General features: G+C 45.1%; 1 protein-coding gene and 1 long non-coding RNA gene across 5 annotated transcripts in view; both read right to left on the bottom strand.

Annotated features, from left to right (window-relative positions):
- Nucleotides 1-20272, bottom strand: part of LOC119374407 (signal recognition particle 54 kDa protein) — a 226759-nt gene extending 206487 nt beyond the window's left edge. The window contains exons 1-5 of one of the 4 annotated variants that reach the window (XM_049411282.1): nucleotides 20072-20272; nucleotides 19328-19419; nucleotides 17603-17687; nucleotides 16738-16842; nucleotides 14114-14238 (exon numbers count right to left, since the gene is read on the bottom strand). In XM_049411282.1, the coding sequence (XP_049267239.1) occupies nucleotides 14114-14238; nucleotides 16738-16842; nucleotides 17603-17687; nucleotides 19328-19419; nucleotides 20072-20149 (485 nt within the window). In that variant the 5' untranslated portion in view covers nucleotides 20150-20272. The remainder of the gene's footprint in view (nucleotides 1-14113; nucleotides 14239-16737; nucleotides 16843-17602; nucleotides 17688-19327; nucleotides 19420-20071) is intronic. The other 3 variants (XM_049411280.1, XM_049411279.1, XM_049411281.1) reach the window with 3 other exon arrangements.
- A 1022-nt stretch (nucleotides 20273-21294) lies between these two features.
- LOC119373940 (uncharacterized) lies at nucleotides 21295-24676 on the bottom strand. Its single transcript, XR_005180025.2, has 4 exons — nucleotides 24536-24676; nucleotides 23341-23444; nucleotides 22854-22922; nucleotides 21295-21607 (listed from the first exon to the last, which is right to left on the bottom strand). It is a non-coding gene; the product is annotated as an uncharacterized LOC119373940 (long non-coding RNA).
- Nucleotides 24677-25065: the final 389 nt, after the last annotated feature.

The following is a 25065-nucleotide window of genomic DNA, read 5'->3' as shown; positions in this document are numbered from 1 at the left end:
GACGAAGAAATTTACAGCCATGTACCAACTAGCCCGACAGCAAACGCTACTAAGCCGTCATCAGGCGAGCACCGCTTTGTAGAAGCGAAAGCAGATCGCTGTTGCGTAGTTAGCGTTGCGGGTCGCGGCGCCGAGAAACCTCGCTGCATTGACGCTATCACACTAACGCACGTGTACGATAAAGCAAGGTAGTGCAGTTGTAACCATACTGCACGCTTTTATTAGGCGACCACCCAAAGCGCCTCCGTCCGCTGCCAGGACCGCTAGAGCATCGCGGAGTGCGCATCGCTTGCAGGAAGCTCGTCATCGCTGCGTTAACCGACAAGTTACTCGCCGCATCTGTGCACGATCTGGAGCGAAGTGGTTACGAACAACATTCCCACGATAAATGCGCGCGTGCGGCACAGCAAGCGGCCCGGTAGTGACCGGCGTGAGCGAGTAGGCGACGCACTGCACGCAACTAGCCGGGAGGACGATCGGCGCCACGCGGCCGTACCGCATCTCACTGGAACTGTGTCAGTTTTCGTTTAGTAGCAGATCGCGGTTAGACGCACGCACATATACCGCGGAAAGCGGACACTGTCCGTTCTGTCGCTACGTCGGTCACTGCGTTGACCGCGTATCCCGGACCCTGCAATAGTTTCGAAATGTTCTTCGGCGTCGCCACTACGCGCTATCGGGCGGTCGTGCGAGTGTGGCAGTATCTTTTCACCACTTTGGCAAAAAGAAAGAAAAGGCTTTGCGGTGGATACTTTAGGCAATATTTGCTGTGGCACTCTATTTATTTGCTGGCGGCGATGGCGTACGCTAGGAGATGCAAATTTGTACTTGGTGTTTAATGCGTACTACCGTTTAGTGCGTAGTTATGCCGCGTTCCCGGCAGGTACGTATTAACGAGGTTTCACTGTACATGCAATGCCATCATAATTTCATGCCACTAAATATGTTTCCGCTTTGCCCTGACCACGCTTTTAATGTGATGCCTGTGCTGCATATCATTAAAACTTTGCTTGAAGAAAAAAAAAGAAGAGTGTGCTAGAAGTGGGCTAACACTGTAAGTACAGTCGAGTCCACTTATAACAATACCGGTTTTAACAATATATCGGATATAACAATGGACAGCCGCGGCACCGTGAGCTTTTCATTGTATTCTATGGCAAAATAAACCGCTTATAACAATGCTGTCATGATGCAATTTCGGTTATAACAATTAAATATGGGCACTGGAACCAACCCTGAACGAAACAAAAATGCAAAAACGCTGCGACAATGCCACCCCAACCCCGCCTATTATGCAAACGGGCATGAGAGCATATGCGCGGCGGCCAGGCGATAGCGCACTTGGCCTCGCACGCGGCGAGTGCACGCCGAAGAGGCTCGCATGCCACCGCTGCTTTCGCCTGCCGCGGCGACGCGGAGGAGGGGGAGGAGGACCGGGTGGGCACCTCTACGGGCAGTGGTGCAGTCCATTCTGAGGGTGCGCCGCCTGTAGAAAAAGCACCGGGGCGCCTAAGCCGCCACAGCAGCAGCGCTGTGTGCACTGTGCCGACCTCCCCCATTCTTCGCTAATTTGGCCACGTCTCCAGCTCCGCCATTTGCACGTGTTCCGAGTCTGGTGCTTATCAGCGTCGTTTTCCTTGCCTGTTGTCACTGTTCCTGTTCTGTGGTCACTGTCGCCTCGATCCCCCTGTCCCGGCACGCGCGGACGTTGCAAATGATCGACTCCCAGCGCGATTTTGTGTTTGCTAAAAAACCTTCCGCTCGGCCACGCGCAGCAGTTGGACGCTTTGCAAAAAGATGCCAATAAGATGGCCAGTAAGCAGTCGAAGCTGACTGCTTACGGTTTTCTACCTGCTAAAAAGTGTAAGCAACTTCCCCCTCATTAAGTGCTCTTGTTTATCATGTTCCCCTCATTAAATGCTCTTGTTTGTCACGTTTTCTTTGTTATTTTCGGCATAACCCGCTTATAACAATAATCGGTTATAACAATAATATTTTCATGGCACCTCAATATTGTTATAAGTGGACTCGACTGTAATGGAAATCCAGAAGGCCCTCAAGACGAGAGATGGCTCATAAAAAAACTCCAGGCCTGAGCGGAAAGCGCAACACAGTGACAGCGAAAGCTGGAAGAGCGGTATTTATACAGCCCATTGCAAACTCTCTTGGGGCTACTAATACAAGTACACTAGCAAGCTATGCACTACGCCATAAATCATAATTTTTGTGAAATTGGGAAGCACCTACTACGCCATTATTCATTATTCTGCGGAGAAGCGAGGTACCAGCTACACATCTGTAAGGCATTATGCGACTGTTGATGCTGTTCCTGATGATGATGAAGAATTATGGCAGAGCCCTTTGGAATGGATTGGAAGCATTCAACAACCCACTCATTCGCATTGTGTGACGCTTGGTTACAGAATTCGCATTGTGTGACACGTGGTTGTTATTTTACTCTTCTACCAAGCTATATTGCATATGGTAATGTAGTTTCTTCCCGACATGAAGCCAGTATAGTGTTTTTCTGCAAAGCAGTTTCAAGCACCAGCATGGTTCTGAGGTAGAATACTGGGCTCCCACGCAGAGGGCCCAGGTTCGAACCCCATTCCATCCTGGATATTTTTTCTTATTTCGTGTGATAACAGTTACAGACATTTACGGTGCCAAGAACGGCCATTGAAATGATCTCATAACAGCTTTCTCTGTAAAATGTATGTCTCAGTCCATACCTTGGTCATTCATGCTGTCCATGATGGTCATGAGCTTTTTTAGCCTTCCCATGGACTCCTGCTCGTTGCCTTTTGTCATGAAGTCACTGCTGAAGCCTGGAATCATGCCCTGCACAGAATCCATGACACAACTATCACTCCATGAGCAGAAAGTGGGAAGGGCTATGGTCATTCTGTCCCAGTGATGGTTTTGCAGAAGTGAGAGGACCCGACGGAACCTTTCCACCAATATGAGTGGTGTTAAAAACATACAGAAAATTTTAATTTTGTTGCCCATTGAACGACGCCTACGGTTTCCAAAAGAGCACTTCAGAAGGTACACCACTCTATCCAACATCCTGAAAAGGTCGTCGCTAAACGGATGCAACAAGAACACCACCTTGTAGGGTACACTAAACGAGACAAGCAATTTTTCTTGTATAGGTAAATTATCTGCTCACAACACCGAAACCACCGCTCTTGCTGTGAGAAAGCACTTCGTACGTGAGAAAATGTGCACAAAAAAAATTCAGGTGACGATGACAACCTCCAAGTTCCTAGACTAATTGCCCAGCCGTCCCTGCCGGTGGCAAGTTATTTTTTCGTCCATCTTACCTTCTTCACATTTACATCCTAATTACTACATATAGCATCCCCTATACTTTCCTTGGCATTATTGTCTGTTAGTTCTCATTAATATTGTGTCTAACACAGAAAAACGAGCCCTTAAAATGTCATCTTCTTTCCTACACTAATTGCCTTAACGTGATAGATTTCGACAGTGCCTACTGGCACACAGTACATACCGTATAAACGCGTGTAAGGGCCGCACTTTTTTTTCAAGAAATGAGGGCCAATTTTCAGGGTGCGGCCCATACACGCGACATTTTTTTTTTAAGTAAAAACGCACCAGTTAGCGAACGAAGAGCGTTTATTGCAGTATGCGACATTTCTTGCGACATACGTGCTCAATCGTCGTCACTCGGCGAGTCCTCAGACTTGAAGTCCGAGATGAGATTGTGTGCCGTGAAGCGCCGTCACCCCACAAGCAGTCATCTTCCGTGCCATCCAAGCCGTTAGATATCCCTGCGACTTTAAAACTTCGGGACACAATGTCCGTCGACACCGAGCTCCACGCAGATAGGATCCACCCAAGTACAGTCCGCCAAGGCTAGTCCCTTCACACGCAGCATGTCCGTTGCGAGTGCAAGACCATCATTCCGCACTTCAGTCACATAGCGGAGCAAGTCTTCTTCCAAATAGAGAAACTTGCACTGCTCTCCTCGGAAAGCGCGCTTAGTGCTGTTGGTGTTTCGCAAGGCTTCTTTTTGAGCACACCAACGTCGAACACACTTCTCGTCAACGTCGAATTTTCTGCCGGCGGCACGTTTCCCATGCTCGAGAGCATACTCGATCACCTTCAACTTATAGCCAGCAGTGTAGCTATTCAGGTACTTGCCCATCTTGCCAAAACGTGAACGCCGAGTAGAAAACAAGCTAGCACGAAGGTCATCGAACAGTGCAGAAAACTACAGCAAACGGCTGGCTGAACTGCAAAAACCGAACAACGCGAACGCCATGCCCAGCCATGCCAAAGTTGGTGATGCTAATGCCGATATGGATAGCGCCGATAGCGCGTTTGTATAGAGATGTGAGAAGCTAAAGATAAAATCCTAGTTTAACCTTTAGTTGGCGGGCCTATGAATACTAATAAAAAGTTAAAATTTTTAGCCCACTTCACAAACATCTTAACACGAATAAAATACAAAAATATATATCTATATACTCTGGTGACGATGATGATGGGTGACGATGATGATGGTTGTAGAGTTACTGTATATGCATATACAGTAACTCTAGATGGTTGCGTTTCCTTGCGCCATCTATCGACTACGCCTAGAAGCTTACGCGCGCGCGCATTTTGAATACGTATTGGTTGAGGAAAGTGTGGGTGCGGCTCTTACGCGGATTTTTTTTTTTAGAATATGCACTTCAAAAAAACGGGGTGCGGCCCTTACACGGGTGCGGCCCTTACACGCGTTTATACGGTAGTTCTTAATTGGTAAAAATGAACTACATTGTCCTCTGAGATAGGGAGCCAGACTTAAAGCACCACGTCCCAGGAAGTTTAACTCAGCCAATGAGGCCAAACTATGAAAAAAGCACTTTGAAATCTGCGACATCACAGTGACATTTTGTGCGTGAAGATTTCGGCACAAAATTTACAAATCAAACTCTGACCACTTTCTCCTCCATTAAAATACCTATGATGGCGAAATTAACGATCGTGAGAGAACCAGCCACGGTGGTCTAGTGCATATGGTGCTCGACTACCGACCCGAAGGTCGCGGGACCCAATCCCGCCACGGTGGCCACATTTTTGACGGAGGTGAAAATGCTTGAGGCCTGTGTATTTAGATCTAGGCACACGTTAAAGAACCCCAGATGCTCGAAATTTCCGGAGCCCTCTGCTACATCATCCCTCATAATCATATCGCGGTTTTGGGATGTTAAACCACAGCCATTATTATTATTAACGTCCGTGAGAGTTTTCAAAGAATCATGCATCAGTCTAAATTGATTGAACATTTTGCTTTAGTGTCCCGGTAACACCGACAAGAACAGCAAGACAGAGTTGGAGTAAATGCAGAGAATGTTAAAGGGACACTAAAGGCAAATAACAATTTATGCCAGAGTAAAAGCTCAATGTATGACAATGTCTAAAACGGCAATATTATCAACAGCAGTGCCCTACTTACCGAGAAATTAAGCTAAATGTATCACATGATGAGCGCCACGAGCGGGACATTTTGGAAATGATCCCGATGACGTGAGAGAGTTCGACTACAATTAAAGGGACACTAAAGGCAAATATTAAGTCGACGTTGATTGTTGAAATAGCGGTTCAGAAACCTCGTAGTGCTGCTTTTGTGCCAAGGAAGTGCTCATTTTGAAATAAAATCACGTTTTTAGTGGTCCGCATCGCGTTAGCGCGCTTCAAATCTCCCGCCTGAAAATACGACTCTCATACGTCACTGCTGCCGTGCCCAACGTTGCCCGCTTTTACTGCGCGGCCGCCGACACTAGTAGCAGCCGAGCGGAAGTAGCGAGACCCACAGTAGCAACAACGGCGCTGCGGCAAAGACTTGCTCGGATGGGCACATTCAAAGCCGTCACCAAGTTGCAGTTGGTCTCGTAATCCTCAGTACGAAAGTGCAGCGAGCACACACGCAGAGGTTTTGACTGTTTAGCACACTGGCGCAATGGCATGACACTAAGTCACTTCGAGCGTAAGGGTTCATTCCGCGGCACCCAGTGAAAAGACACACCGGTTTCCTTGCTGCAGCACTGGCGTTGTGCACCATTCGGGCATCCGGCAATATCACACGCATGTGGCATTTTGTCGAACTTTCTGTCAGAGCGACTTTCACGAGCGCGCAAAACACGCACGGCAGTACGCAATCCCGAAACTACGACCGAGACGGGCGAGGCGCAGTTCGGCGAAAACGGAACCTTTGAACTACGCGCGCCGTTCCCCATGGAAACGCCACGGAGGTTTTGTTTTCCATGAATCAAGCGGAAACGAACAAACAGCATATTATTACGTCTTTTGATGCTCGGAATGTCCTTTTTTTACTGCTGCTAGTTTGATTACTAGTGATTTATTGTAGGCCGACTTCCCTACGTCATCGGGATCACTTCAAAAATGTCCCACTCGTGGCGCTCATCATGTGATACATTTAGCTTAATTTCTCGGTAAGTAGGGCACTGCTGTTGATAATATTGCCGTTTCAGAAGTTGTCATACATTGGGCTTTCACTCTGACATAAATTGTTATTTGCCTTTAGTGTCCCTTTAATCACTCGTAATCAAGCTAGCTGCAATAAAAAAAGAACCTTCCTTGCATCAAGAGACATAATAAAATGCTGCTTGTTCATTTCTGTTTGATTCATGAAAAAAAGAACATCTTTGGCGTTGCCATGAGGAATGGCGCGCATGGTTCAAAGGTTCCATTTTCGCCGAACTGCGCTTCGCCCGGCACCCTGCTTCACTCACGCGGTCGCGTCTCAGTGGTAGTTTCGGTATCGCGTACTGCCGCGTGTGTTTTGCGTGCTCATGAAAGTTGCTCTGACAGAAAGTTCGACAAAATGCCGCATGCATGTGATGTTGCTGGATGCCCGAATGGAGCACGCCGCCAGTGCACGCCCCCGCACAGTAAATGCGGGCAACGTTGGGCACGGCAGCAGTGACGTGAGAAACACTGCTTTCAGACGGGTGATTTGAAGGCGCTAACGCAATGCGGACCACTAAAACGTGATTTTATTTCAAAATAAGCACTTCCTTGGCACAAAAGTAGCACTACCAGGTTTCTACACCGTTATTTCAACAATCAACGTTGACTTAATATTTGCCTTTAGTGTCCCTTTAAGGGGACCGAGAAGTAATTTTTTTATGGCACCTGTCTTGTTTAGTACAATGTACAGCATACCGGTCAGAATGTTTATTCACTGAATGGTAACGCAGAAAATGCCGTGAAACATTTATAATCAGTATCTTTTTATCTGCGGCAAAAACGAAGTCGTACACACACAACACACGCTGCAAGCAATGGGAGGTGAGGGCAACAGTGGTTTGTGTTTGTGCAATACGGTTGCAACGCACGCGTGCATGCGCCTCAGCTAGACACAGCCCAACTAGTTGCGAAGGCAGCGTCGCTTGTCAGCGTCAAGTCCTCTTACCTTGAAAGCAGCACGGAATAGAGGAGAGATGGATGATAACAGTGCCACGCGCATACGCTAATTTTGAGCGCTAACTGTGGCATCTGACTATGTACAGCAAAAAGAACAACTCCATGGTGTAGCGTCAAGGCTCTTTCGCTTAGCTGTGTGACATACAGGTCTTTGCAACCTTTAAACGAGATTTAAAAATACAAATCCTGCTAAAATCATGAAAGTATGCTCGAATCTGTCACTACAATTTATAGTCTGTTCATTTCCACAAGGATCTAATCACACGTTCTAACCAGTTGTCGGTCCTTTCAAGAAGCACGAGCGAAGCGCTCACCATGATCTGGCTGAAGGGTCCCATCTTCATGATGTTCTGGAACTGCTCGTACATGTCGCGCAGCGTGAACTCGCCGTGCTTGAGCTTCTCGATGAGCTCCTCGTTGTCGTCGAGCTTCAGCTCGTTGACCTTGTCGATGAGGCCCTCGATGTCGCCCATGCCTGCACAGCAACAAGAGATGGGAATTGTATAAACGTCCGCAATCACTTTATAAACCCTTTACAAGAGACACGCACTAAGGAGCAGTTTTTGCCCCATCTATGAGGTGCGTTTTATAAGCGGGGTGCCATTTCTCATTTTCCAATGAACCCTTATTCCGATGTAAGCAAATGTCTTTTATAGCCAACTGTCTTTTACATCATTGTCTCTTATAACAGGGTTCAACTGTACCACCCGCTGCTTCACTGGAAGCTCACTGGCTTTCTCCCAAAATTTATTTCTGGTGGGCGTAATATTCTACACTTGATACATCTTAACAGCACGCTGTTGTGCAACTCCCCCACGTTTTTTGTACCCCACATTATGCTACTGACGTGCCTAATGAAAAACACCGAGAAATCGTTGAACGAGGAACCATGTGTCAGTAAGTCATTCATCGATTTATCACACTAAGAACAGTAATTTTTAAAGGAGCATGTGTAACGATGATAGCAAGCCACACTTCCATGCTTTTATTTTCTCCTTCGTTAATCTTCATTTCTTTCCTTCGGCAACGTATTTCTCGTGCGTAATAAAAGTTGCCGATGACGCGGCACACTGAAGATGACGTCACCGCGTTCCCTCAGCATCTCAAGAAGCCTTGCGGCTGCAGCCACTGTTTTTTGTCAAGAAATGCTATTTGGGTTCACTTCTGTGAACTCTTACATTGGTTTTCGAATTCAGCAGGGATCAAACTATGATTACACACTCCAAAGTCATTTTTTTAAAAAGTGTTTCAGCTTCCCATTAAGAAGTCATGCTGTTTCCTTTCAACTATGGAAAACCAACTAGCCCAGCGCTTTTTTTTGCGATCCCACTACGTGAAAAAAGTCGCGCACGATTAGTTGAATGCCATGTTGATTTAAACCAGAGGGAAGCGAGAACACAAGAACAAGTTAATAAAGGTACGCGAGGTTTGACAGTAGGAGTGAAGAAAGACGTGACGAGCACGATGTGACAGCATCACATCCGTCACGCCATGCTGTTTCACGCCACACCTTTCTTTCCTCCTGCTGTGAAACTGCACATAGTTTTATATGTTGCACGAACTGACCCAGTGGACAACTTGAGTGCGAGAACCAATTTGTGAAGTTTGCAGCTCACCTAAGAGTTTGCTGATGAACGGCTTGACCTTGAATGGCTCAAAGTCGTCTATGTGTTCCCCGGTACCTATGAAGATGATTGGACTATGCGTGGCTGCCACCCTGGAGAGAAGCAACAAGTGAAGTACAGTTTTAGCGCATGGCACGTGCAAACACATCATGCCCATCAGCAAGTGACACGTGCTAATTATTACTATAGGCCTGCTGACTTCAAGGAAAACTAGAACAAAGAAAAAAACAAACAAGGACTAAAGTCCCAAAAGTACGAAAGTTCTGTGGGAAACGCTGAAAATGTTGATCACTCAGTTTGTTGACTTTCAAGACACTGCAGGTTGTTTCACAGAGTTCCTGTGAATCGGGGTATTGCGTTCAGAGACAAGGACTTCATGGTCATATAGTTTATTTGCAATGTATTTAAGTAACGGTGGCTAAAATTACAGACTATGAAAATAAAAGTATCAAAGAAAGGATCACTTGGTGACAAACTTTACAGTAGTGAAACTTGGTGCAGCGTTAAATGATTATGCGCAGAGCAGCAACACTCGACAGTACATAAACTGGAGTTAACGCATTCTTGTTTGACAACGTTGAAATAGCTCATCAGTTTGCACTAACTATTCTTCTTTTCAAGGTCTGTTATAAAAAACAGGACATCTGGAAATTAAGGAGAGAAGCGGTCTTCTTTTTACTAAATTGAGCACCTGTGATAGAGCCCCAATGATTGTCCATTGAAGAGCATTGGCATTTAGATGAGTAGACTAGGACATAAAGCTGGAAACGCGAGCAAGGCTTCATTTCTGCAGTCATATAACTAAGTTCGGGTGCAAACGTCACATTACCCAAATGAGGGTAAACTGCTTCTAAGGGACGTTGCATGCGAAAAAAAGAAAAGCAAGATGCATCCTCATGAAAAACGTGTTATGCTGAAATGTGTCAGCTAGATCACGCTCTTATCTAGTACCGTTTGCAAACCCACAGTCTTTTGCCCGTGTCCAAGAGAACTAGAGAGGACGATTGCCAACAATGACTCACGCGCTGAGAGCTCCTCCACCTTTCGCGTGGCCGTCAAGCTTCGTGACGATGACGGCACCGACGTCCACTTTTTCTTTGAAGGCACGTGCCTGCGACGATGCGACGCGGCAAAATTAGCAAAGCGATACATTTGGTTTGGCAGCTTCGTCACTTGTGCCACGTACACTGAAACCTCAATATAATGAACATGGATATAACGAAATATCGGTTATAACGAAGTAAATGAAGAATAGTCTTGCAATACATAGCGCTAGGAATATACGTTTATAACGAATTTTCGGATATAACGAAGTTATTTTCGTGTAAGATGTAACTTCGTTATAATGAGGTTTGAGTGCAACACGACCAGGTAGTGTGTTGTTTCTCCATAGATTAAATAATGGCACACATACACTTATGTTACCTACTGCTGGATGCAAGATATGCCATTACGAATCTTTCCCATAAAATGGTTCCTCTGTGTCTACACCAGGGTCCTCGCCAGCAATTCTTTAGGGGTGGACATTTTGAGAATGGTGGTGGTCATTGGGGAGGGGGATAATAACTATTAACTTTAATGATTTCAAGTTTTCAAACTATCCATTTTAGACACAAATGCCCATTTCATTTCTGGTCACACACTTCTGGAATTTATGATGCACCCAGAAAATGGACGCAAGGGCACTTGTGTTCTAGCGCTGGCACTGGAGTTGTCGATCTTTGAAACCACAAGGTCACCTGTTCAGACTGCTGTTTACATAAACAGGTGGCAGGAGGCATAGCTCGCCGGCGTTGCGTGTGCATAGCTGCCGTTTATTGGTTCCTCAGGTACCCATTTCGAAGGGGTCAATCAGAATGGCAGGCAATCTATCAAAAGTGGCAGGCAGTAAAGCGGAGCAGCGGGCAGAATTTCCACCACCGCCTCACTGTGAGGACAACCCCGCACTACACTGTCAAACTAGGCTTCTTATGCGGCCTAAAATGTCGTTTCAGTCGGCTTTCAACTGCCGTCCCATTGTGAATACACCTCAACTTAGTTGAGCAACCATGAGAAACTTAAGTCAATTAGGAGCTCACCTGCGCTTCACAGGCTTGACCAATTGATGCGTCCATCACGAAGATGATGTTGTCTGGTTTCTATAGAAACATGAAGAGAAACATCAATTAAATAATCAGCAGAAGATGAACACGGCATGCACGCTCATGCAGGCAAACTTACAAGCAACACTATAAGCCAACAATTAAGTCAATGTTAGAGGAAGGTTAAGGTTCGCCTTTAAGAGCAGAAAGCGATAACATTATCAGGCTCTGTTCGCACGGTCCGTGGGAGGTTGCGCCATCTTGCTATACTGCGCGTAAATACAGATTTCCTGCTGCTTGTGGAGGCCGCTAGGAGCAGAGATGACAAAAAGCACACTGGAGTGCGTGCTTTTTTCTAGCTAGTTCTTTATTTGGCTTGAACCACAAAGCCGGTGCGGCCTTTGGGAAGCATGCTGATCTCGTACCCAGAAGGACCTGGGTTCCATACTCATCCTGACCAAAATTTATCAACTCATTTACTTTACCTTGCTTGCAGGAGCTGCCCAGAGAAATTGTGCGACAGTCAGAGCATTCTTTGACTTGTTTTTACTCTGCACATCTGTCAGGATTTTTTCACTCACGGAAAGTGACGGCAACGCGAATTTTTCTGTGACACAGGCTCCTCAACGCCATAGCATTAAGGTGTGCCACACTGGAACACGCACTTCATTTTACTGATGCCATGTAATGATCTCTCAACTGGATCATCGTTACAGAGTTATCACTCGGCACGAGATGTTACACACCAGAACGACGGCTGGCGAAAGCACTCACGGTGGCATTGGACACTTGCAACATCTCCTCGAACAGCGAGTCCTCCTGCTTGTGCCTGCCACTCGTGTCGACAACGATGATCTCGAAGCCCTCGTTCTTGAACTTCTCGACACCCTCCTGAGCTATCACCACTGGGTCGACCATCCGTGTAACTACGAGGGCAGAACAGAAACTATCGTTGCAGGTTTTCGCGAGAGCTTTCATTTCGTCGATAAAGCACGACACACAGAGCTTAGGAGTAGGAATGGGTGAGTATCCGAGCACTTCGAATATTCAATTGTCACGTGGTTGTGATGTTGATGAAGGAAGCAGTCGGCTCGTTCAAAACTTAACTTTTTAACTGAGCGAACCTGCGCCCGAAAATGAAAAGACAACATGCGAGCGATTCACACTAAACTGATAGCGGTGTGAACATCGTCAGCCATTGAGAAATCTGACAAGCGGTACAGCGTGTCAACTTTTATACATGTCCCATTGAAGATCCCAGCGTTATCGCTGGTGGCCACATAAGCTCTAGACTATTCGCGTCCTGTGCGCAATCTTAAACAGAATAATCTCAGGTTATCGCAAAGCTTCTCGAACACTGTTGCGTGGCCTGCGCCGAGCGTTGCTTACAGTCCTTGCGGGTGAAACACAGATGCCTCAAAATAAAACATGCGTGGCAATATCACAATATTCAAATTTGCTTCGACACGAACTGACGTATATTTGACCACATGTCACCCCACCCCCCCACCTAAAAAGGCGGTTTCACTGTAGCGTAGGACTGCTATGCCGTGAAACTACCTTTCCAGGAAAAATCTGCACTGCCGCGAAGACACACTTCAAGGTTAAACTGTACTTATTACCTTCACCTCGATTAATTTTTTTAAAAGTTTAGAAACGTGTCTTGAGAGGGCTTTTGTTCGCTAAATATAGCAAATCCGAAAACTTAACATATTTTACTGCCTGGGCCCTGTTACTATTCAAATCCTGCCACCTACTTGAATTTGCTTCTACTTCACTTCAAACCAAAAAAGCGACAGTCACACACGCCTACTAACTGAATACACAAGCTAATTGAACCATGACAAATATGCTCATGTTTCTTTACATTGTGTGATATATACTATTCCAACTATTCGATTAGAAATTATTCGACAAAATCACTATTTGCTTCGAACCTCAAGTTTACTATTCGCCCTTCCCTACTTAGGAGGGACAGGCAACGTTTGTTTTCTGTTTGTTGTCACAGTTGGCAGCTTTGCTGCCCGAAGTACACAGTACAATCAAACCTGATTACAACAAAGTTGCACATGACACGAAGAAAGCTTTATGTCTGGCATTCATTAAAGGCACAAGCCTGTTACACCATAATACATAGCAGCTAGACTACTTTTTCACACACTTCGTAACCAATAGTTCATTATATCCATCTTCATAATAGACACTTCACTGTACATACACATGTACAGTATGCATCGAGTGTTGAATAAAATGCTAAGTACAAATCATACTTCCTGCAAGATTACCCTTCTGCCCGTGCTTAAATTTATCACACGGGTAGTATTTAGCTATTCAGTGCTTTCATGCATTAATTATCAGCTCCGTCTGTAGTAAACTGGAATTGAATTGTGTCATGGCAATGCAATGCAACTAAAAAAAATTTAATTCCAACGCTACAGAACTCTGGCTCCGCCAGTCATGATGATGTCGGAAACATGGTGTTATAATTGAAACTGTGACGCCTAAAGGAGGTTCCAAAGCTGTGGGAATGCGTAGATTGAATTAGATTACGAGAAAACTATCGGCGATGATGACATCCTTTTACTCCTGCTTTTGAGTCGTACTCTGTAAGCCCTTTTCGGAGATGGAAAGGCTCATTCATAATAACAATTGTCGAGGCTTTACACCCCAAAGCCACGATATGATTACGAGAGACGACCTAGAGCATGGCTCCGGAAATTTTGACCACCTGGGGTTCTTTAACTTGCACCTAAATCTAATAAGCACACGAGCCTTAAGCCTTTTGCCTCCATCGAAATGTGGCCGCCGCGGCCGGGATCCGATCCCTTCACCTTAGCATGAAAGTTCAAGCACCATAAACACTAGACCACAGTGGCAGGTAAAGAAGGGCTCATTACAGTAATGTAAATGCAATATTTTCCGTACAATAAGCAGGCGGTCACTCACCTTCCATAGAAAGGTATTCTCGCCTTGGTCGCATTCTGCTTCAACTGGTCGAAGGCACCGGCTCGGAAGGTGTCGGCGCACACCAGGCACGTCTTCCAGCCTTTCTTCAGGTAGTGGTACGCCAGCTGCGGACGGGAGATACACACCACAAACATTTTGGCTTACTTCTTGCAACAAGGTGTGTGACCGGGCTAGTTGGTATTCCATAGTGACGCACAACAATTCCACTACTTTCTGTTGTGCCGTTTTGTTGAGCTACTCAGGATGATATTAATGTGAAAACACCAACTCGCCCAACATTCAACTCTTTTAAAGTGTTTCCTCGCAATGAGAAGGATGGAGGAAATTGTATTAAGACCACTGAAGACACGCACCCAGTCTTTGGGGTCGTTCCAGTGTTAGAAGCCCTAAAGTGCGTTTGGGCCATCAAAAATGTGCAAGCGTGAAGCAGGGAACGACAAGCACAAACAGCGACTCTTACAGAGAAATACTAAAACAGCTTTGACTAACAAGGCTGTGTCTAAGGAGGCAGCAGCTGAGAATGTTTTTTCTGTTTTTGTCAATCTTGTGGTAAGAAGTTAATCGCTAGAAGCGAAATTTGAAACAAAACTCCCATTTGTCGAAATTACACACCACTGTCCCACATGTCACTGCGATGTCCCGATTTAGTGTTCTCTCGTATTGCGTTTTTTCCGGCACCTGAATTTGTTGCACGTGGCACACATTTTGAATGGGTTGTGTGAAGGCTGCAGTAATCGTTATGGTATGCCACAAAAGCACTGTAATAATGGAGCTTTATAGCGGAATAATGGAGTTAACAGTTACCTAAACATTAATGATAAAGTGGGTCACAAAAGCTTTGCTGTATCAGCACTACACATATGTGTCCAGCATATATGTAGGTATTCACTATAAATCAACACAATGGCCGTTAGCCATGTCCGCAAGTGTCATTTGTGGCGCGATTTTGTACACATTCTTAAAACAAACGGAGGCGGTCCGTTCTATCCAGCCGCACACGATTGGTCAATGTAGGGCCGTGACGTCTGTCACGGTTCACATTGACCATTCGCGTGCGGCTGGATAGAACGGACCACCTCTGTTCATTTTAAGAATGCGTACAAAATCGCACCCCTGATGTCGTCTGCTCCGCTTGCATGTACTAACCATACGCCTGACCAACGTCAAGTGTTATACAGCAGGTGCGAGCGAGCTAACGAGGTTACTACAGTCAAATCCCGCTACAACGAATATGACGGGACGCGCTAAAAAGTTCGTTGTCGCGGAATTTAGTTGCAGCGAAATTTCATCTATAGACCACAAAAGTTAGGAAGATCTGATGATGATGACTCGTTCTTTGGTCCCAGCAAGCGCATGCATTATCCTTTGCATTTAACTCTCGCTAACTTGGACGTACTTGGTCGCACACCGAGTGAATGTGTTTTCTCTAGATAACACGTACAAAATATACAGAAAGTTTATCGCTAAACTCGGGGTGCGGGTTATACGCGAATTTTGGTGCGCAAGTTGGCTTCACGGTAATGCAAGGAAGGCGGCTTTGCGTCAACATGCGAGTTATACACGTGGGTTATACACGAGCAAATACTATATGCTGGCTACCCTCGAAGCGTTCCAAGCGCGTATCGTCGCGAAGGAGCGTGCTAAAGTTCGCAAGAGGCTAACTGAAAACGAAGTGCCGAAGCCGCCGAAGCTCTGCACTACCACAGTCATAAGCAAGCGAAAGGAAAGCCGAAATGTTTCGTGCCATTTTACGACTTTATTGCCTTTAATCTTTCTTCCGGTGTGTTAGCTGCGTACTTGAGTGTATTCACTATCGATGATCGCGACGATAGCGACCGCGGTTTTCTGCACAGCGGTTGCGGCAAACGGTAGTTCCGTTTTCAATCTTTGCGCGCTGGCCGTGCGCGCGCCTTCAGAACTGCGTCGTTGCTATCTGTGATCGCTTCTACCGCCGTTCTGACCGCAGCATTGCTTTGAGTTGGCGCGCATACTTTCGTGGTCGCCCATGATCGCGTCAACACGACCGCATTTGTGTTCGCAGCGGTTGCGGCAGAATGTAGTTACACTTGGACTAGGTGCGCGCTGGCCGCGCGTGTGCCTTCAAAACGCCGTGGATGTCATTCACGATCGCAGGGCCTGTGACAACAAGCAGTAGTTTTGTTTCAAGTGCTACGTCAAAACAATGGCGAGAGTTCTAGAACGATTCTTCCGCGGCTCGCATGCGCATCAAACCCGCCGGCAGCATCATGGCGGATGGACGATCTGTCGCCGAGCATCTCAATGGCGAATAATTTACCGGGATGTGCGTGTGGTGGCAGAAAGCATGTCTCCGATGAAGGCACGGGTCTTGCGATGCGGCCGCACGGCTCTGGCAACGAGAAATGGTCGAATTTCTAGCAGAATTTCGCGGCAATCCTAGGGAAGCTCCTTTTCCTTATGTGGTGGCATTCCCGAAAACTTCGTTCAAGCGGAAATACCCAGAGAAAGTATTCGTTGTGACGAGACATTTTTCGTATTGTTTTCTATGGGCGGCTGACGGAGAATCGAAAATTATTCGTTGTGGCGGAAATTTCGTTGTAGCGGGATTCGACTGCAGTACTAACCTTTGTGCATGTTGTGGTCTTGCCGCTGCCTTGAAGGCCGACGAACATGATGACATTGTTTTTGCCTTTCGTCGGCTGCCATGCCTTGACACCGGGGTCCACCAACTGCCAATGACAAGATGGTCACAGTTGAACACAATATCCTGTGTAATGCTTGTGCAAAGACACTTGCATTCAAACAATAACAAAAATGCCTGTGAAAAGAGCCTTGGATTTCAACAGTGATGACAGGTAGTTTGTATGCATACTCTAACCATGAACAATGGACTGTGGTCCATAAACCCTTACAATACATTCTGTTTACCATTTTTCTTCTGAGGAGAAAGCAAACACAAGAAACTTCAAGCATGGAATGCTGTCCTATTTTTTTTATTCAGTTTTCAGAATGAACACTAACTGTTCACAAATGTGAAAATTTTTCTGATAGCTTTGAAACATTATAAGTCGTTAAGTGTGCACAATATTAACAAAATTAGAGCAACATTGTTATAAATTTTATACACATAAAATTAGAGCAGCAATGTTATAAATTTTACACTGGCAGACATAAAACACAAGAAATTACGTAGTGGAGCACACAACGTGGATTTGGGGAGCTAGATTTTTTTCTTTTAACCATGTTCATCTGGCACTCTCCAAAGAGTTCTGGCTAAGTGAACAAACGATTTATTTGAGCCCAATGAAGCCACCATAACAGAAATAAAGTTAACATGAAGAACATGGGAATACACAATGAGTTATGGTGTCTGATCCTGTGTTCCTTGCATTATATTTGTTCTACAATGGCTTCGCCAGATACGAGTTCCCAACAGAGAGGTTCCTCTCCATGCACGGAACAAGGAACAAATGGGACGAGGGAACATACCCTGATCAGCTCCTTGAACACGGCGGACTGGATCATCCGCCGCTTGTTCAGCCCGGCTGCCATCTCATCGATGTCGATGACAGATCTGCAGGTGCGTGGAAACATTGGCTTGCAACTTTCTATAATTACCTGCAGTCACCTCCGTTTCTTTAGCAGATGTCAGAGCAAGACAAAGCAAACAAGAAAATACACAAGAGATTTGTGATGTGACATGTGATCTGGTTTGCTACCTTGCACTGGGGGTAATGGGAATGCCAGCATCACACGGCCATTTTGGGTAACAATATAGCTCAATCCGGATCGAATTTCTCCACCGTGATGGCTCATTTTGGCAGCTTGTGCAAGCGAGCCAATCGCGGCCAAGGAATTCGACCCTGATCAGGTTTGAATGTGACTAGTGCGACAACCATATAAGGGAAAATATGCAGGAAGAATGGCGGGGAAAATAAAGCATATGTACAAAAAGATAGCAGGGTTGGAGAAAGAGAAGGCAGGTCATTCTGAAAGTTGTCATCAATGCAGACATCAATCACAATTGCTGTAATTACAGAGGATTAAAGCACTGCAGACCAAATACAAGAGTTGGTTTTTTTTCCCTCTGCGTCATACCTTGCACACATCTAATCAAACACATTTCCTTGTTAAGCTGGTTGTGAATGCATAACCTCAATCTACATGAAGTATTATTTGTTTCCTTCATTGGACCTCATGAAGTTTGTAACATTAAAGGTATTTAATTTAAACAAGAAAGTAAATGGTGTTCGATCCTATTTTGAAATTTGCCACTAAATGTTTCTGCTTTCAGTGCAAGAAAACGTCTGCATGAAGAACTAGTGACAGTGCAATTACGAAATGGACAGCAAAAGTAGGTACAGTGTGGTCAAATGTTAAAGGGAACGCTTATGTGTTGTGTGTCCTTCACTGTGGTAGCACTCTAGATGTCCACGTATGGTGAAGTTGTGCCAATGCACGGAAAAAGTGCGTAGAATGACGCCAGCACCACTTATAACATGTCATCTCCTGCAAATCCCCTCAGGAAATTGTGCGCATTCCACAGGATAAAATTCACACATTCTACACATACATGTTCCTTTTAACTGTAGACCATTATACACATTTGCATTAAAGAATAAAGCTTCGCCTTGGGTGGCACAGTAGAGTGATGTTTTACTAAACATACCAAAATGCCTTTGCACATAAATGAATCAATGAACATCAGCACTAGCCCAAAATATTTAGATTTGGCAATGTATATTAAACACAAGGCTCAAATATGCGAGTTGCTAGAGTTTTCACAGGGAAACTAACGGTTTTTCACAGCAAGAAATACATCCAGTAAAACAAATACACATTCAAAGGAGGACAAAACTTTACTTCAGCTTTTGGAAATGTCAAGTTGTGATTGATGGGTTTCTATTTAGCTAATTAAGGAGGAATGTCTTGCGTTTTCACACATCTACTGGCATCATGTGGAAAGAGCAAATCCCAAACACGGTAAGTTAAACGCGTTCATGCCTGACACATGGCAACAGGTTTCGCAATAGAACAGCAAGAATAATAAGGCCACCAATGACATCAAAGGAATAACATGTCACAGTAAATCGCAAAATCCGCATAATATCAACACCATCATTAAGTGTGCTCGCAAAGAAAATTTCATACAAAACGAATGCGCCATGCAGCTTGGAAATGTCGAAAGACCACGCGTTGCACCTTTGAGCTCACCTGACATTTTCTCTGAGCTGCTTCACGAGCTTGATGTTGATGTCAGCTTCTAGAAGTGCCGTGCATATCTCCTTTAGCATAGAATCTAGAACCTGCGATGCGAAGCAAAACGAAGCATGTTACGACAGCAGAGCCACGACGTGAAACACGCTACGCGTCCTATGCAAATGAGCAAACTTGACCGACATCTTATTTCTAGGCTCCCGCACACGAAACGCGAATCTCTCGAACGAGTGTACGGGAAATACTTTCAGTCACTTTCGAGAACGTCCGCTGATGAACTATCACGCCGTTAATTACATCTTATCACGTGCGATCAGCGGTGTTTCAAACGTACCGTACCAAGGCCTCAATGCGATTACGATGTTTTAGTTAGCGACAGTTGTTTCCCAAAAACCAACGCTGCAACTTGCGCCGTGCCTGCGTTTTCGCGTCCAAACCGGCAAGGAATTTCTCGGCTCTTTTGAAAGCACCAGCTGTCATACGCGCGATGCACGCGAAAGATAACTCAGCGCTGTGAACTAGACATCGGTTGGGACGTAGGCCAGCTCTACCAGCTTACCGAAACGTCACTGGCTTACACAGGTAGCGTTCTCAGGAAAAAACACAGCACTTAACGGAATACGCATTCAGTAAGGGATCGACAGAAACACGTTTCTCGTGCTTTTCGCGGGGCCGGCACACGGAATTGAAGTAGGCCTTGAAGCGGGGAAGACATCGTCCGACGTTGGGTTAGTTACCCACCTCTTTATTTATGATGGTCGCATTGCTGAGCGACCGCAATGCGTTGGTGATCTTGCGGCCCAAGTCGGCTAAAACCATGGTGCCGGTGTTGAGGCCCTGAGCCCGCCTTCCGAAATAAACGGCTCCTCACGGTCCCTGTAAACAGCTGGACACGGCATTCACCGAAATGCTGCGTGGAGCTGGCCGAAGCGAACGCACCGCCACCAAGCGTTATGTAACAGTACTAACTTGCTAAAAAAAATAAATTGAACACTGTAGCGTAAAGCTGACAGCCTCAATAAGCTCGCATTACGGCTTAAGTGAGCATCTATAAATTGTTCGAGATAAATAAACCTCTCACGTTGAACAGAAAACGAGCAGGTTATTGGTTTCGGTTTCAGAAAGCGCGCGCAAATCGTGTTCGCTATATCGACGAGTTCGTTCAAGCGAGTATGATCCATTATATCATTGCGCTTACTGTTTCAAGTTGATGTTCTTATTTGCAAATCAACAACCCGATGAAAGGTGACGCGAAATTTCGCGCATGCATTCCATCATTCCAAAGGTCTTTTAGTTTTCCTTGATGAGCCGACCAACTACAAATACAAAAAACACGGCCTTTCAGTTTTTCACGTACCCGGCATTTATTGCAGCAGGAAAACAGTGCCGTGTACTCGTGACCAACTCTCTTTACGTTACGCCAGACTCGGCGACAATGCTTTTGCGCGCTGTTGCAGCTATACGATTCGCATGTTGGATCATAATACGTCATTTTTTCAATAACAGTGGATGCAGTGAGAACAGTTGCTCGGAATCCTATTTTGTGGTCAAAATAATGCGCACAGAGGGCTCAAAATATACATCACCATGTGCTATGGTTAGAAGTGTGCAACAGAAAAAATTGAGTGCTATACCTGCTCATGATTATGTGCACTACTGACACATTGAAAAACAACATTGTTTTCTTAGTATAACGACTGCTATGAGCAGCTGCTCGTGATAACCACATCATGTCGCTGCAAAATCTGGCCGCTAAATGTAATGTTTGCTCTGATGTAATTGTTAGAGCGAAAATTACACCAATGTGATACAAACTGTAGATGCTGGAAAAGAAAGTATGTACATTACTTAGCCCTAAGTTAACATGTTTCAATCCATGAGTACTACACTTCATAATTTTTAGGTGAATAATGTATTGGTTCGCACATGCACACATGAAAACATCCATACAGAGGCCAATAAAACTTCAACGAACAAAAAACATTTATTTCGGACATTTCTCCTGCAAACAGCAACAAAATGCAGAGGCCAGAATCGAAATGAGAATTCCGCTCTGTCGTCAGTTTGAAGTTGATGTGTTTCTTCTGATGATGGAAGGAGCGACAGTGAGGAGACGATGCTACTCTTGTGATATATAAATATGTAATCTTCTCTTTAATAAATTTCTTTTTTTTTTCAGTGATTAATTGTGATTCCCCCGATTCCATCTTTCACTGCAACGGTTCAGAACTTCCATAGAGAGTCCACAACTTGTCGTGCAAGGCTTTGCCAGGGATCCTGCGTGAAAAAAAGTGTAGGACTTGTTGTTTACTATACTCGGCGACAACTTATCTCGACAGTGGAGCAAAGGCTACGGAGGCGGGACTCTCGCACATTCGTGTTGCTCCGCAAGTAGTACGGCAGCTTGCGGCTGATTTCGGTTTTGCTCACTCGCATCGTTAACGCGTTTAGAAAATTATATACACGAAAAATGTGAATGGGAGAAACATTTCGATTGTTCGGTGTACATTTTAGTGTCATATTACGAGTATATTTTTCTTGGAGAAATAAACAGCGCGTTTGCGGCAGCGCACTGACCCACTGCGTCATGGACGCCATGTTTACTTTGAAAAACGGCCGTGCTGAAAAGGTGGTGCTGTCTAAGAAATGGAAAGAAAAGGAAGGCATTCTTGAAAAGTGAACAATAACTGCATTTTACCTACCACTTCCCGCAACTGTTTGAGTCTCATAATAAATAAAGCAGCATTTATTTCAGCGAGACAAATGAGAAAATTATCAGTAAACTTAAGTACTATTTCTGGGTGCGGTAGCAGGCATGCGTTTCAGTTTTGTAGCTTCCACAGTACTGCCAAGAAATGTTGTCACCGAGTATAGTTGGTTGAATTGATACTCGTCGACTTGTTACTGACTTGTTGGTTGACTCGATAACATGTCAACACAGATGACAACCATGTCTGTGTCTGCTTCTTTGTCGTCCGCGCTGTGTTTCGTGCTGTACAAGTTCATTCAAGATGAACAGTGACTGATCAAACGCATATCTACGGGTGCTCTTTGGTGTGGCTAGGATGTTACCATGTGCTTAAATTTCCTTGCCTTTCATCTACAATAATGACTTATAGATGGTGAACTTCTGGATAGACTGAGTGTTATCATGCGTAACGCATAAGAAACAGCCCGTCCCCTTGCTTCTGCAGCTGAAATGGCACTCAATGAGTTGAGACGTCAAGTCAACATTTGGGGAGGCAAATAAAATGCATCAATAAAACCAAAATGCATTTCGCCTGTACTGGTGCCACAAGTTTCTGATAACACCACAGACATTGTGAGTTCGCCCGTTGTTTTTGCGTTGTTTTTTATGATCATGAACAACCTCCTAGCACGAATTACCACCCTTGTGAACACCACAGACGCAAACAAATCGACTCAATCAGTACTCAAATGAATCTCGTGTTTGACGGGTTACATGAAATTTAAGACTGGTTACCATGGCAATGAGCTCAACTATGCAAGTGACCTGTCTTACCCACAGTCCTTCAGGAAAGCTGATCTACCACGAGGATCGGAGGCAGCTCTCTCGAATGCTTCAAACAACCTGGAAAAAAAAAGAACAGCAAAACTTGCCATGAATTCGCACCCTAGGAAACTAACCCTCAAATTATAGAGTACTAGTGGGATAAGCCAAGACAAGCCAGAAGCCAGCACCGATTGTGAAGACTAAAAGAGAGAGTAAGGGAGTGCCATTTCAGACTAACTCTGCATGTGGCACTGATTGCAATGTTCGAGCACTTGTAGCGGTTTTAATTTGGTAGGTGCTGCAACTGCTGCAATGTACTACTACCTTGACCACAGCTTACGTGTTTGGCGCATTTGGCACAAAATGTTTACGGCTACAAGTACAACCGCTGTAATATAATAAAAGCATGACTACAAAAACAAACCATTCACGAACACTGTAACCTCTGCCGTTACATTGGACACCATTCGACATGAGGGAAACAGGCGATGCTTACCTTATAGGCGTTGGGTACCTTTCCACCAGAGGCATCGCCTTGTCGAGTGAAAGGCCCTTGACTTGGAGGAGGTTTAGGGCCAACATTTCACGTACTTGAAGGCCCTGCAAGGAGCCAAGGAAAAGATTTAAAAGCAAATTAATAAAAGAAACAACGCTAAAAGAGACAGGCGAGCGTACGTATCGCTACACGTAAGCTGATCCTGCCTATGACACCATCTGCCCAAATGAAACATGATCGAAGCAGCCAGAAACAAAGCGGGTAATTTTGGAAAGCAGGGAAATAAAATAATAAAAAAGGGAGAGAGAGAGAAGAAATCCAGGGCCATATTCCGAGCTGGTCACTTTTGGCAACAGTGCAACTTTGCCCAATGTAGAACCTCGCATGTCCAATGACTGAAGTGACCTCCTGGCAACCTTTCCTCAACCAGCCAACCAGTGATACTATTATGGCAACATCTCTGTCTTAGTATATGGTCACTGAAAAGTTTACTACCCAGAATGAGAAATTTATTTCCGTAGTTATTGTCCGTTAGCCTCACTAGAGGACAGCTCTTTAACACTATGGGCCTAACACACCCGCTCTGTGGCATTTGCATTCCGTACTCGATTTCTTGAATGACTCAGCATACATACCAAGTGGTAGGGTAGCCCAATACTGGAACCGCTTTTCATCCAATTCAAGGCTGTGAAATGAAGAAAACGTGCAACACTGCTCTCTCGCAGCTGATACCTCCGCATGTATAATACACTCAAACCTCAATGTAACGAACACAGATACAACGAATTATTGTTTATAACGGGGTAAAATGACTAATAATCTTGTCATAGATACAGTGTTACAAATAAATGTTTATAACGAATTTTCGGATATAACGACATTATTTTTGTGGCAGACGTGACTTTGTTATAATGAGGTTTGAGCGTAATGCCTATATTCAGTTAGCACAATGTTGTTGTCCAAGCCTAAGTGATAACTTGTCACGATCCTCTGATGACTGTAACAATGAAGGTGAACTGTTTCCAGTGACGTGAATGTCGTTTGGGCTTCGTATTGGTTGCGACTTGCAAATGATCTTGGGGCCCATATCCTTGGAAGTAAACATGCAGATTACCTGTAGAACAAGTAAACGTAGATTCAAGACGTAAAGGATGTTTTTTTTCAAGATGTAAAGGACGCAGTAGTCTTTGCTTACCCGGCTCTTCACTCCTCCTGCATTGAAGTCCTCCCAGGTAGGCTTCCCCTCAAGGAACTCGGCAGATGACGTTGCTGCAGCTTTCTTGGTCTGCAGGTGACACGTGGTGATGCCCAGGAAGCAGGCGGTGTCTCTGGGGTCGCGCGTCCACTTGATCAGGAAACCGTTCGACACCTGAAGGCAACGCGCAGAATTCAGAACATTTCAAGGACTGCACGATTGCTTTGACTGACAAAGAAATTGAATGCCTGGATTCTTTACTACACGTGTTACCTCGTCATAATTTTGCTTGATTTTTTGCTGCTTTCTTGATTTTTGTTTTATCCCTGACATCATGCACAGGCTTTTGGTGTGAGCACGTGCGCGATATCTTTTCTTTTTTCATATTCCTTGTGTAGTGGAGCAGATGCACAAACGAGTATGCGCCTGTGAAAGAGGACGAAAGACGACCCGCGTTCTGATTGCGCGAGAGCCTGTGCCGCCTTTGCCAGCCTTGCACTGTGTCAGCGTACGGTCCCTTTTCGTCGCGA

The sequence above is a fragment of the Rhipicephalus sanguineus genome, chromosome 11 (assembly GCF_013339695.2).
Source record: "Rhipicephalus sanguineus isolate Rsan-2018 chromosome 11, BIME_Rsan_1.4, whole genome shotgun sequence".
In the NCBI taxonomy this organism is placed as follows: Eukaryota; Metazoa; Arthropoda; class Arachnida; order Ixodida; family Ixodidae; genus Rhipicephalus; species Rhipicephalus sanguineus.
The sequence above is the reverse complement of the archived record's forward strand: the minus strand, read 5'-3'. Positions and strand labels throughout refer to the sequence as shown.